At 35.0% G+C, this 13,686-nt stretch overlaps 1 protein-coding gene across 1 annotated transcript in view; it reads right to left on the minus strand.

The window, feature by feature from the left end:
- LRP1B (LDL receptor related protein 1B) overlaps positions 1-13,686 on the minus strand; it is a 610,286-nt gene that overhangs the window by 130,316 nt on the left and 466,284 nt on the right. The window contains exons 36-41 of the mRNA XM_056496787.1: positions 13,439-13,573; positions 12,920-13,049; positions 10,174-10,300; positions 9,868-10,019; positions 9,462-9,586; positions 5,905-6,276 (exon numbers count right to left, since the gene is read on the minus strand). Of these exons, the coding sequence (XP_056352762.1) occupies positions 5,905-6,276; positions 9,462-9,586; positions 9,868-10,019; positions 10,174-10,300; positions 12,920-13,049; positions 13,439-13,573 (1,041 nt within the window). The remainder of the gene's footprint in view (positions 1-5,904; positions 6,277-9,461; positions 9,587-9,867; positions 10,020-10,173; positions 10,301-12,919; positions 13,050-13,438; positions 13,574-13,686) is intronic.

The following is a 13,686-nucleotide window of genomic DNA, read 5'->3' on the forward strand; positions in this document are numbered from 1 at the left end:
CTGCAATACTCTGTCCTTTATTATCTGAGATATAATTTACTCCCTTAATAAATTTAGGGACTGTTCTAGGGTCAACAGGAATAATGTAGCAAAGGACTAATGATACATCATAAACTTAAGAAAATGCAGGGTACTCAACAGTTTAGAAAATGAAAAGTTTTTTGTATAACTGGAACCCTCCCAGAATGTTTCAACAAATCATTACTAGTTAGCAAGTGTTATGATATTATAACTTCAATGTAGTTAAATGTATTCATATAAAAAAAGTTTTAAAAGCAGAAAGAGATCTGGAATGGAAAGCTAACACAGAGAGATAAAACTGTTTTACTAGATTATTAAAAGTCTCAACAATTTTCATGGAAGAAATGTTTTCCTAATTACAGGAGATCACACTATCTTTTTATGCATTACATGTGCACTCTAAAAAAACCCCAAAACTCTTCACCCTTACCACCTTCAAAACAATATAATGACTATTGTAATAGGCTTTATAAAAATATGTATAATCACACATTTTTATTGTTGCTGCTGAAAAAGAGCTATTTGAGGCAATAATGACAGAATATCCCAGTAAAGTCTCATGATGTAATAATATTTTTGCTAGATCACATTCCCCTTTAGGGAAAAAAAAAAAAAAAAAAAAAAAAAAAAAAACCAACAAAAAACAACCAATAAAATGAAAGGGGTGTTCCTCTGCAGCACTTTTCCTGACAATTCAGCAAACACAGTTTTACATTTTATGCAACTAAATTACATCTGCTGATGGGAAAAAAAAAATAGCAAATGTGTACATAAATATAAATTTAAGGGCAATGTTTAAAGTTGAATAAGTCACGAGCATTGTTAATTCTTCATGAACAATATCAAGTGCAATAGGCAGGAACACCTTTCCTCAGCAATGAGGTTGGGAATGCTCAGGACATACCAAAATAAAAGATTAGTGTGAGTCAGCTCCCATCATGAATATATTTCAGTTCACATCAGAAAACACCTAAAGAAAGCATGAAAAGTGCAGGAACACACATTTCCAAATTAAAAATTTAAAAAGCTTAATATAAAATGAGTAAACTTCATCCACCAATAACAGCAACTCATAGATTTTACCCACTAATCTTAGTCTAGTGAAGGAATCCCTGCCCTGGCAGGGTCTGGAACAAGATGATCTTAAAGGTCCCTTCCAACCAAAACATTGTGTGATTGTCTGATTCTCTAATATGCAGCAACATACAGAAATTAATTACATTGACAAACCAGACACTTTGTTTTCCTCTAACAATGTTGGCATTGTAATAATAATGCTATGTTTTACTATTTAAATATCTTAGATTTAACAACAGCCTCTCATTTTCTCTCCTTTAAAAAGTGAAAATCACTGCACCTCCATTCCAACATACATAGTTCTCATTAATCCCTTCATTTATGAAATGAAATGCAGCAATATTCAAATATTTATTTTTAACAGATTAAAAAGTTCTTTCCTGGAGAAGAAAGCTCCAAAACTAAAGGGATCTCATACAATGTACAAAACGTAATGCTCTGTAAGAGAAATGGGAACATAAACGCTTTTTTGACAGTTAAATTGGACCCATTTAGTTGGGAAGAATAGTAGCACACACTGGAACACCTTTAAAAGATTCAGACTGTAAAAAGCCTTAAAACACATCACAGGATCTGACACTTTGTTAGCACTGAAAAGATTTCTGCGTTCCTTGGGCAGGAGTGCCTCAGGTTCAAAACAGGAGTGTTTTTTTCACATAACATTTCCTTTTTGTGCTGAGAAAGGCACTACACTGGCAAAATGTCTCAGTGCCATTGTTTACATATGCAGGAGAAAAAAACAGCTCGCTGAGTGTATCTCATCTTAATACTTTTCCCTCTTTCTCATTTGATTTTCTGTTTGTTTTTCCTTGCCTCCACCTTTTTTCTGTAATTTTTAACTTGTTCCTTGGTTTTCTGTCTACTGTTGTACCACTGTCTTAAATCTATTGGAACACTGCACTGCTTTTCTACAGATACACTGGGGCAGGCTTTGGTTAGTGAATATATTACTTCAAACTTCTCCCTATGATAAATAAATTAAAAAAACCAAATTGCCTAGAAAGTGAAACTTTAACTTCTAAAAAGGCTTATTTGTACACAAATAAGCTTTTAAACAACTTAGATCATCCAAAAGATCATTTGTGGGAAATCAGAGACAAGAACAAGGTAAATTTTTAAAAAGTGGGGATAAGAAAGATTAACCTGATAAAAGTTACTAAAGAAAAAAAAAAAAAAAAAAAAGAGAAAAAAAAGAGAAATCCACTGATTTTCATTGACTGAAGCAGAGTTCAAAGCTATGAAAGAATCTCCTTAAAAAAAAAGATTGGTTGATACCAGTAATTCCCCTAATTTGCACAAATAAAAAGGTGGTAGGGCATGGCACACTACACATCCTGGACTGATTTGTTTTTGTGACTGTCATTGTTTCTTCCTGCTGAAGACAAGACCCCACCAGGTACAGGAATCTTGGCGAGTTTTGAATCTGTTTTTAGTGAACTGGAACAAGTTAGATAAAGTTGTTTATATGCTGTAAATCTACTTTCCTTGAGTTGAAAACGTGTTAGCTAATGGGTTGTTTATGAGTTGCAAATCTGTTCAGTGAGGTGAAAATTTGTCAGATAATGGGTTGTTTATGAATTCTAAATCAATATTCAGTGAGTTGGAACTATGTTAGATAATAGCTTGTGTATGGGTTGTAAATCTGTTTTCAGTGAACTGGAAACATGTTAGATAATGGGCTGTTTCTGGGTAGTAAATCTGTTCTCAGTGAGCTAAAAACGTGTTAGATAATGGGTTGCTCGTGAGTTGTAAATCTGTTTTTAGTGAGCTGGAAACCTGTTTAACAAAGAGCTCTATGTGTCTTAAGTGATTTTAGTGTGCAGAGAAGTTCACGGATCTATTAGATTTGAGCGGCACGTCTGATTTCAGGGAGGGAGAGATCCATGTGAGAAGAGATCCTTTAGGAGCAGATTTACATTCAGTGAACGAAAAATCTGGGACAACAGTGTCTTGGATGTATCATACCCTATTTTCTCTATTAAAGTCAATTACTGAGTAAAGGTTTGCACTTCAACTTAATGAAGCAGAAAAAGGGTGTAGAACTGATATAACCACACTAGGTAATTCCAATGTGGTTTTGAATCACTTTCTAATAAAGGAAAACTTCCTACAGGTGCATTCTAATAATTTTGGAGGAAAAATAGCAAAATTAATGTCAAATAGGTTAAATTTCAATCCTGAAATTAAATATTATTACTAAAATCTCTCAGCAGGATTCCATTTAATAATTCCTAGATCACAGATTCTTAAAGTGGAAATAAGAAAATTACAGAATTTTACATCTTCCAGTGAATGGAGTTAGTGGTGTCAACCAATCTCACCACTGCTTTTTTCCTTATAGGTGGAGGTTGAAAAATATCTCCACTATATCAAGCAGCCTCATGAAGGGTGTGCTGTTTACAGTGAGACAAAAATCATGTGCAGACTGTGGGATGGAAAACACCAGCTGAAAAAGAATGACTCAACCTAAACTGAAGAGGTTTAAAGAGAGCAGTAAACATATTTATATATGTTATATCCCTTTTTAATTACAAAGAAGCATTTCTACAGAAGTATTTCTACAAAATGCCATAGTTCACATGTACATCCCAAGCCTGTACAGTGAATGCTTCTACAAGGACACAAAATTTCATCTGACATTCAATTATTCAGAGTGCTGACTCTGCTAATGAAAAATAAAATCTGGCATGTTAAGCTACAAGTAGAAACACTTCCTAACAATTTCTTAAAACTATAATTCCCAGCTATGCTTTATGGAATGTCTTTAGCTCTTGTAGAGCAGCCTATTATGAAGTAATGAGGAATACTTTATTGTTCTTTTAAAAACCAATTTCTATCTGCATTAGTGCTTTACCAGTATTTATTTCTCCTCTTTGTCTGCTTTAAATGTTGAAAACTCCAGTGGTTTTTCATATAATACTTTTAATCTCTTCTTCAGAGTTTAAATTGTGCTTCTGTGTCATCACTGCACGTTTCTGTCTCTCGTGCAGCTAAGCTCAACCCTGGATCTCTGGGTTTAATGCTTTTCTGGGAGTAATGGGAATATCCTGACAACATTGCTTAGCTTATCTTTAACATATCTCAAAACATATGTCATAAATTCTTCTAAGATAACCACACACAGGAAATCAATGGGAAAAAACCTAAACAGCTTGTATCAAATATTATCACAGAATGGTTTGAATTGCAAGAGACCTTAAAATATTTCATTCCACTCCCTGCCATGGGCGGGACACCTTCCACTACCCCAGGCTGCTCCAACCTGTGCCCAGCCTGACCTTGGGCATTTCCAGGGATGGGGCAGCCACAGATTCTCTGGGCAACCTGTGCCATGGTATTACCATCCTCATAGTGAAGAATTTCCTCCTTATATCTCATCTAAATCTACCCTCTTTCACTTTAAGGATATTTAAAATGCTTTTCCATGCATTAGTGCCAACTGTCTTCATAAACACAAAGGACTCTACAGAACCCCAGTGCAGAGATAGAACGTACAACAATTATCCAATTCCACTTGAGGAATAATATTTTGTCAGTTTGCAGCAGTGTAACAGTTTAACTTCTTTCTCTTCTAAAATATATTACTGAAAAGGTGATACATCAAACAAACTTCTATTTTTCCTCATCACTCTTTGGTCGTTTTATTGAACTGACCCAAGAAAATAGCTAAATTTAGGCAACACAGCATAGATGGAAATTCATATGAGATTTATCCACGTCTTAAGGAACAAATACTACATAGCACTTCGGATATTTCAGAAAAAAATTACTGAAATTGCAGCTTTCAAAAAACAGACAGTACTGTTTTTTGTAGGACAAACAAACAAACAAATTAAGTATCAGCATCTGATAACTGACTACAGATGAATGTGGTTTATTGCATATATTAGAAAAAATTAAGTAGAATAGAAGTGAAAGACAGGAGAAGATTTTAAAATTAATACTTTTTTGTTAAAGATTTATGGTTGTTTAGCATTAAGGATGTATTCACATTCAGATTTTCCTCAAATTCAGATTTTCCCAAGACAAACCTGGTACCTGCCTACATACACCTTATATTACAGTTATGTCAGACTTAGTTAATAAAAATTTTATTGCCAGATATTGAGATTTTATTGAGACCTCAGATGCCAAAATCTGGTTGGTCTTATCCTGAAAACTTTGGTGAAGATGCTAGCCAAAATTTCTTGATAGTAGGGCCAAGCTTCCACACTTTCAAAGGCTAGAAACGTCACATTTCATGAAACTTCTACTATTGTGGTGAATGAAAAAACATAATAAACACGAGGAGTAAGTGCATTGCCAAGTAAGCCTCTGTTAAAACCAAACAGTTCTGTAGGCTGGAATTTGCCTCTGATTATCAATGAACACAAATCCCTTTCTTGGGCTTCAATTCAAGAAAGGTGAATCAATTCAACACACTGACCAAGGTCTTAATATTTTATACTGGGAAATGGCTACAACAGAGACTTCACCCTCACTAACTAGAAAAATAAACCACCAAATAGTTTCATTTCCAAGAAATTAATAGTGAGCTTTTCTTTCAACAGTAAAGCTCCTAAAATCACAGTAATATAAATTAAGTATTGCCACCATCCCTTCTGTTACAAGCCTATTTTTAAACAAATTATTTTGAAGTGGTTGATGTTTAAATGTATCTTACAGAGATAAAATATAACAATTAATTATGGTAAAATTTTATTGATTTTTTTACTTTATAAAGCCAAGTGATCACCAACTTTTTACTGAATAAAGCTTATTGAAATAAAACAGGCATTTAGGGATCTCTTTTCTTTTTTAACTTACTTTCAATGAGCACTTTCCTGCCAGCCCAGTTGTCTTTAATAACTTGGATGTTTCCATAGTGGGCATCGCTGAAGAAAATGCGGTTGGTGCCCTTTCCCTTCAGGCTGTAGTCGAACGCCAGCGCTATCACATTTTTGAAGTACTCTGGGTTTTCGTAGGGCCTCACTGGAGAATTCAGGTTGGTCTCATCTGAAAGGTGGATGCTCTTTAATATTGTCCTCCCCGAGTAGAGCAGGTATCCCTCGTGCCTGAGGCAGCTGATGCCGTCCTCTGCCAGGTACCCGTGAGCGCAGGCGCACGTTCTCCGCGCGCCCCCGCGGTAAAGGCACAGCTGGTGGCACCCGCCGTTGTTCCTGGCACACACGTTGGTACCTGGGAAAAACATAATTAATAATAATAATAATGTATTTTATAAATAAAATTACACTCAGTTCACTTAAACAAAAATGAATTTTTGTGCGTTCCCCGGAATTCTCATAAATATTATTTGGACTATGTTCACAAGGAAAACAAAAGGTTAAAATGGTAAATAATGCAACTTTAACCATACTGATAGATAATTTTAAAGGCTACAATTAATGAGCAAATACAGTTAATGTCCTTTTCAATTCACAACAGTACATTTTTTACTGATAGAAAAAGATAAAATGGGTTATTTATTCTTCCAAAACCAGCTTAGAGTGACTTAGAAGACTTAGAAAATGTTTCAAGTGCTTTGAGCTTTAAATCTTTTTAAAACACCTGTTACTGACAAAAAGTCAAATTTAGCTACCATCAGAATACAGTATTGCTTTAAGACATTTTCACATTTTCTATCAAATTAAATATGCATGTATTGACTGGTAAAAGACTCTGTGAATCCAGTTCCCTGTTTTTAATGAAGACATTTCCTAACATTTTTGTTCTAATTTAATTTAAAACCTGACTTCAAAAACTTACTGCCTGACAATTGCACACCATTAAGGAATCACTGTCATATTAGTAACTACACCTCATGCAAGTAATATTTAAAATAACAGTAATCATCAATAATTGGGAACTATTTGTCTTTTTTATTTTGGATGATCTATGAATTACTATTATAGCTAGTTGAGATAATTCAGTTTCTGTTTCTGACAGCTGTTTCTTCCTACCAACTCAACTCTTTCAGTACAGTAATTTTCCCATTTCTGAAAGTTTTCCACGTAATGAAAGTGAATAAATCACTTTAATAGAATATTTTCAGGTACAAAACTGTAATTGTTGGAGAAGATGTAGTGTCTGAAAGTACTGTTGATTAAATTTTTTAACTGATACATTTCAAGCTGAAAATCCTTTTAAGAAAAAAATCATGGCAAATGAGAAGTAACATGCTCTTTAAAGCAGAAATATTTATTTTTTTGTTCTCCTAGGAAAAATTTCATGAGATAGTCCTCTGGAGTTACTCAAAATGTGGAGATTCAGCTATACACACTTTTACATTCCATTTGCTTAACCCTTTAAAAAAACTGTAGAAGTTTTATTAGGCTAGAAAAGTTAATCTCTGTTTGGAAGGATGAAAGGTCAAGAAATAAAAAAATAAATATATTAAATAGATCCTTAAGCTTCTAAAATCTCTTGGAAAACCTCAATGCTTCCTTGGTTCACCCAGGTGTAAACATCTTTAAAATTGGCCAGTTCTGAAGCCAGGGTAGTCAGGGCATGTCTTGTACACCTATAAAATTTCACTGAAGGATGGGAATCTTTGCAAGTCCCACTGTAGGGTGGATTCATTAGAAAGGGTAAAGCACGTGCTTGAAAAAATGGGATGTTGGGGTTTTTTGTTTGGTAGTTTTTTTTGTTTTTTTTTTTTTGGTTTTTTTTTTTTTGGGGGGTTCTTTTAATAACAAAAGTCATGAAACTATTTAATTACATTAGGTTTTTTCAAACAGATAACTGCTACTTCAATAAACTTTAAAAATATAGATAATAGTGTGAGATAGAAAAATATTCTGAAAACATTTTTCACCTGTTTATTCCCTTTTGTCCTTCTGGCTCACTGACATCCCCTCCCAATGACATTAACCATTTGTACCCTAGTAAAATTTGAAAAATGCATTAAAAAAATCATTCAGGTATGTTTTTCAGACTTACATAAGTAGATTTTTAGCCTCAGTAACCATTTCTCTTATTCCTTATGTGATCAAGCTTATAAATCCATCAATAAAAATTACACATAAAAAAGCATTGTTTTATCCCACTGTTTTATTTTTCTACTTCTATAACATAATGTAATATAGCCCTTCCAAGTCAGCAGACATTAACAATTTCTAGCCTAGTCAAAAAAAAATGGATTATGGTGTGGATTTATTTTTATCCACAAAACATAATGCTTTGAAATTGCATGCAGAAATCCATAGTAAAATTATTATGCATATATGTTTACAATTTTTTTCTCTAAAATATTTATTTTTTTGAAAGAGTTTTATTAATTCATAAATATGTTTCCTTTCAAAATGCAGATTTATTTAACATGTCATATTTAATGCAGTTATTTAGGAGAGATCTATGTAGAAGAAATAGAATCTTTGGATATATAATGCTGTGATTAAAGCAAATTTTAAGTGCTACCAACAATAAAAATATACTTGTATTAAAAACTTTATATATAATTGTGTTAACATGATATTTTTTCCTCTCTTTTTGAGTATATTTCTAGAAAATTTTGTCTGTATTACCCGGTAGCAGTTTTTTCTGAGGAAATCATCATCACTTTTGGTAGACATCTAACCCATTTTCCTCAGTAAAACAAGTTTTTTCAAGGTCTTGTCAAAACCAAAGTAAAAAGACAGTTAAATAGGAAGATTATTCTTAGTCAGGTAGTGGAGAACAAAGTTTAACCATCGGTACCATAAATCACAGAGAGTCTATAATAACTTTTGTCTCTTGAGTTTGCTAGACTAATTGAATAGAAAGGAAATCTGATTATTTACAAGGTCTCTTTCTACAGAAGGAACAACAAAAAAAAACCCAAAAAACAAAACAAAACAAAAACAAACAAACAAAAAAACCCCCCAAAAAAACCCAAAAAAACCCCAAAAAAACCCCAAAAAAACCCAAAAACCAAACCCCCAAAAAAAGACTCAAAACCAAGTAATGTCAGCAAGTAAATATTGAGACACAGAGGATAGGAATCTCTAATAAGAAAAAATTCTGGTTTGCTTTCCAATACAAATATGAAACTGGCTGAAATTACTGCTCTGTAAAGGACAAGTCAAGGTCTCAATCTTAAGAGTTCAAGGTCTCTCAATCCTAAGACTGTCTTTTAAGAAAGACAAAGCAAAAACCAAGAAACCTGGAATGATAGGAAGTGTTTTGGTTTTAGGTTTTCTCTTTGAAACACTCAGAAGAATTTTAGTAGGTTTTGTACTGCGTGTTTTCTTTAGTACATTAATTTTAGTTTAACTAAAAAAAAAATACTTCAGGAGTAAAAATTGGTGATAAAATAATTGATAACTTAATTTTTGGTATGCTTTAATATACAGAAAAAGTAGCAGGTGATATTAAAACAATCAATAGCATCCTTAAGAACAGCCAACCTTTCTCTCGTGCTCTATTAAAGACTTTCACTTCCTTCAGGTTTATTCCAAGGCCAGTCCTCATGGTCACAGCATCCGTGGCCTCATTCTTGTGGCCTCTTCTAATAGAGCCATTTGCATGTGCTCTGCCAAAAAAGTTGAAGATGTCTCATCAACAATCCTCAACTAATTCACACCCAACAAATTACTGAAGAGCAGTGGAGAGTTCACTTAGCAGGAGCTGGAGAAGCCTGTTCTCCACTACCAAGGCATTTTTATCTTTCAGAAGTGCCTCTCCCTGGAAGCTGGGCAGGATTCTGTGATCCTGCCTGTGACCTTGCTAAGGAATGGCTAATCCTACAAAGGTGAGGCACCTGGCACCGAAATAACGTTTTGAGATTTAAAATACTTATGAAAAATAAATTACCTGTCAGACCAGTAGATGTAAGCTCCGAACACAGCAACTGAAAACATATCCACATTGCTCCCTGACAGCACAATCTCCCGATTCCCTCCACTCTCAAGGTCAATCCTTTCTATCTTGTCGGTACGAGCATCACACCAATACAATTTATTTTCCTAAAGATTAATTTCAAAGGAAACGTCAACAGGCTTGTCCAAGTATTTAATTGAGAGTTATTAAGATTACATCAAGGTGGAACACCAGCTGGCTTTAACGAAATATAACAAATACTGCACATTTTAAGATATGCTGGAAGACAGAGGAACCAACCTCATAATCGATGGAAATCCCGTTAGGCCACGCAATCCCCAGGCTCACAAGGACGACCTTCTCAGAGCCATCCAAGTGTGCTCTGCCTATGCAAGGGGTCTGTCCCCACTCTGTCCAAAATAAATACCTAGAATGTTGTAGAAATCACCAATTAAAATTGCAAACAAAATCCACCAGTACCATTAAATGGATACCTAAAATACATGTGGTGCTCATGTCTCTAGACACCCTTTAGAAATTAAATGTATCATGATACTGGTTTACTGGACCCTTTGTTAAGATACTGTTTTCAAATTATATATATTAGTAAATTCTTAAAATTGTATTCCTTTAGTACATATGCAATTCTATTTTGTGCTTGGAAAAAAAAGGCAAGTTAAAAAAATAAAAATAAATTCTGGAACAGATGCTCTTGCATTTAATCACTAACAAATGCTGTGATAATACAAGAGATGACTAATTTAAAAATGTTTTAGATATGAAGTAGTGAGAAGGGCTGTGGGAAATGGTAGAGCAACAGGACCTTATTTGAGAAGAAAATATTTTTCAAATTCTGCCAAATGCCTCATGGGAACAATCTGAATCTTACTTATCTAATCTCACGTTCCTGTATACTCACTGCCACAGTTGCATCACTAATTTGGGATAAGATGTTTTGTAAAACTTCTACCTTGATAAATTTCTCAGTCTGTTGCTTCAGGTACAGCAAAATGAGGCCAAAATAATCTACACAGAGCACTTTATGAACAGTAACCTATGGAACAGCTTTGTGGGAATATCTATGTGCCCACAAATATAAATGTATGTTTATGTATATCTGTTTAAAATATATTATAAACACACAAATTAACATATATTCTGAGGAAGAAATACCTAATATAACAATTGAGGCTTAAAATATTACTAATTGCATAAAGAGAAGGATTTTCATAGCAAATATTCATAGAACACAAAAACATTTTTTATTAACATGCTGTATGTAAATTGAACAGAACACACAAAACCATTCTCCAATCCTTTCCTCTGTGTGGAATGTATGTGTTAGTCAATCTTTAAAGATTACAGAATCTTCTGGGCATTACTAAACAGTTCTCTCCTGTGTCTGGTGACATCATTACACCAATCTGCTGCTAAGCAGCTGTATTTGACTAGATGACTACAGATATGTGAAATAATGAGGGATAATAATGTGATAAAGGTGAAAAAAATATGAATCCTATAATTTGCTCATCAAATTCAGCTTCTGAAAAATACCCACTTTGGCTCTCATTGTAGAGCTTTCTGGCTCCAGGAAAAATGAATCTGTTCTTGATGTAACAAACAATACCATTTATAGTAATGACAAAACTCATGCAGACTAGGAAATGGAACTGCAACATGAGCTAAATCAAAAATACGTTGAGGAATATGAAAATAGGCAGCATTAATCAGCTGGATTTAACAATCACTATGTAAGTTTAATGCAATTTTAACCAGATCATTAGCAGTACCTCTAAGCAGAACTGAAATTTCTTTCAGGCATTGGGTCAGAGAGTTGAGACTTTCTTCATACAGGGTATGAACTAAATGTTGACCACAGGAAAACAGGTATTCTATATATTCAAACATTCCTTAAACAAACCCATAATTAGCAGGGCAAATGAATCTGAAATCGTCCAAAGAAAATCATACAAATTTGCCATAGAATATTATATGAATAAAAATACCTGATGGGGGACAAAAGCACCATTTTGTAGGGCTACACATTCCTCACTTTTTCCTCAGTGATACTAAACAATGTCACCAATCAGCTGACTGCTGCCTGTTTCCCATCTTGGCATAACTGGAAAATTCACCAAGCTCTAATAACTGCTATTTTCTACTCTATTCTTACAGCTGTCAACTCCAGCTTCCAGACAAATGCAGAATGTGAAGTCAGGGCAAGGAGAGGGTAGAACACCTTTGAAAGTTTTACCTCAAGAAGGGGAAGAGAGATTTAACAATAATGGAAAGGGCAAAAAGGCCTTAATCTTTGCAGAATGGCAGCCCTCTACTCCCCTAACAAAATGCTGCTGTGCTTCTCCTGGAGGAACTGAGTGGAGGCATCTCAAGTTGTCATTTTGTGGCACAGTGTTATAAAACAGATGAAGCTTTCCTTCCTTTGCACAAGGAGCACTATTCTACCAGACATGTAAAACAGCAATCTGTGGTCCTCTAATTCTCCTCATGTGTCCTAAACAAACCTCATGCCATAGACAGGGACACCTTACACTCAGCCAGGTTACTCAGAGCCCTGTGCAGCCTGGCCTTGAACAGCTCCAGGGATGGGGATTCCACAAGGAGTTCTGGATGTGGAAGGGGATGGTACATTCCCTGTTTCTGTCGATGCTGCAGGGCTCTTAAAAATCAGCTGGATGAATATAGATGTCACTTTTGCCAACTCTTACTCTCCAATCCACAGCCTTCATCTCACATGATTTTCAGCTACCCTGGCCACTCTCCCTGGCTGTTGCACTGGGATGTTACATGATCCTGGAGTTTACAGCTACCAAGGATTACACTGCTCTGATTTCACCATGAAGTCCTTCACCAGCTGATGGGGCTTCCTCGGATTGGCGCGGCACCTTCAGATTGAACCACGCTTCCAAGCAACCTCCAACCTTCAGCTGAAACGCTTCCCTCAGAAAACTAAAGCTATTTTGCAGAGAGGGTGCTGTGATAGAGAGAGCAAGGCAGAGGCTCTGTTAGGTCAGGAATGCCATGTTACCCTTTCTCGGGGTGCACCGCGACAGAGCGGGGCTGCTCCAGCCCCTGCGCGATCACCACGTAGCGGAAGGAGCCGTTCAGCCGCGCCACCTCGATCAGGTTGAAGCCATGGTCTGTCCAGTAAATGTTACCTGGAAAAAATACCCTGGAGTCACTGCACGAAGGAAAGGCTACTTGAAAAGTGTTTAAATCAGAACCAGAAACTAACTGCTGTATTTTCATTTGCACAAGTGTTATATTTGTAACACTTAGTTAGTCCTATCCAGCTGTTTTATAGCATAAACTTGAACTGAAATTGTTCATCTAGGAACTGCCATCCAAAATATATATAAATATATATATATATATATATATATATATATATATATATATATATATATATATATATATATATATATAAGTATTTTCCAGACATTTACAATAGTAGAAATTAGAGCTGAAAGGAAACCAACCTTGGGATGAAGAGGCAAGCATGTACTCTCAGAAATGATGCCAAGTCCTGGAGCAGGCTCACACCTACCTGCTATCCAGTCCACTGCAATGCCTTCAACTCGCCCCAAACCATTTGTGACAATGTCTTCTTTCCAGGTTTGGTCTCGCTTGGCTCTGCTGATCTTGTTGAAACCCATGTCTGTCCAATAGATTGTGTCATTTCCTGTAAAACATGTGCCAATGAGTCTCAGAATAATTCACTTACTTCAGTCCAAGTATTTGCATTAGAAACTTTAAATATTTCCAATTATAGCTTTATTAATTAGTATTAAGTAT

This window comes from Oenanthe melanoleuca, chromosome 7, assembly GCF_029582105.1.
Source record: "Oenanthe melanoleuca isolate GR-GAL-2019-014 chromosome 7, OMel1.0, whole genome shotgun sequence".
NCBI lineage: Eukaryota > Metazoa > Chordata > Aves > Passeriformes > Muscicapidae > Oenanthe > Oenanthe melanoleuca.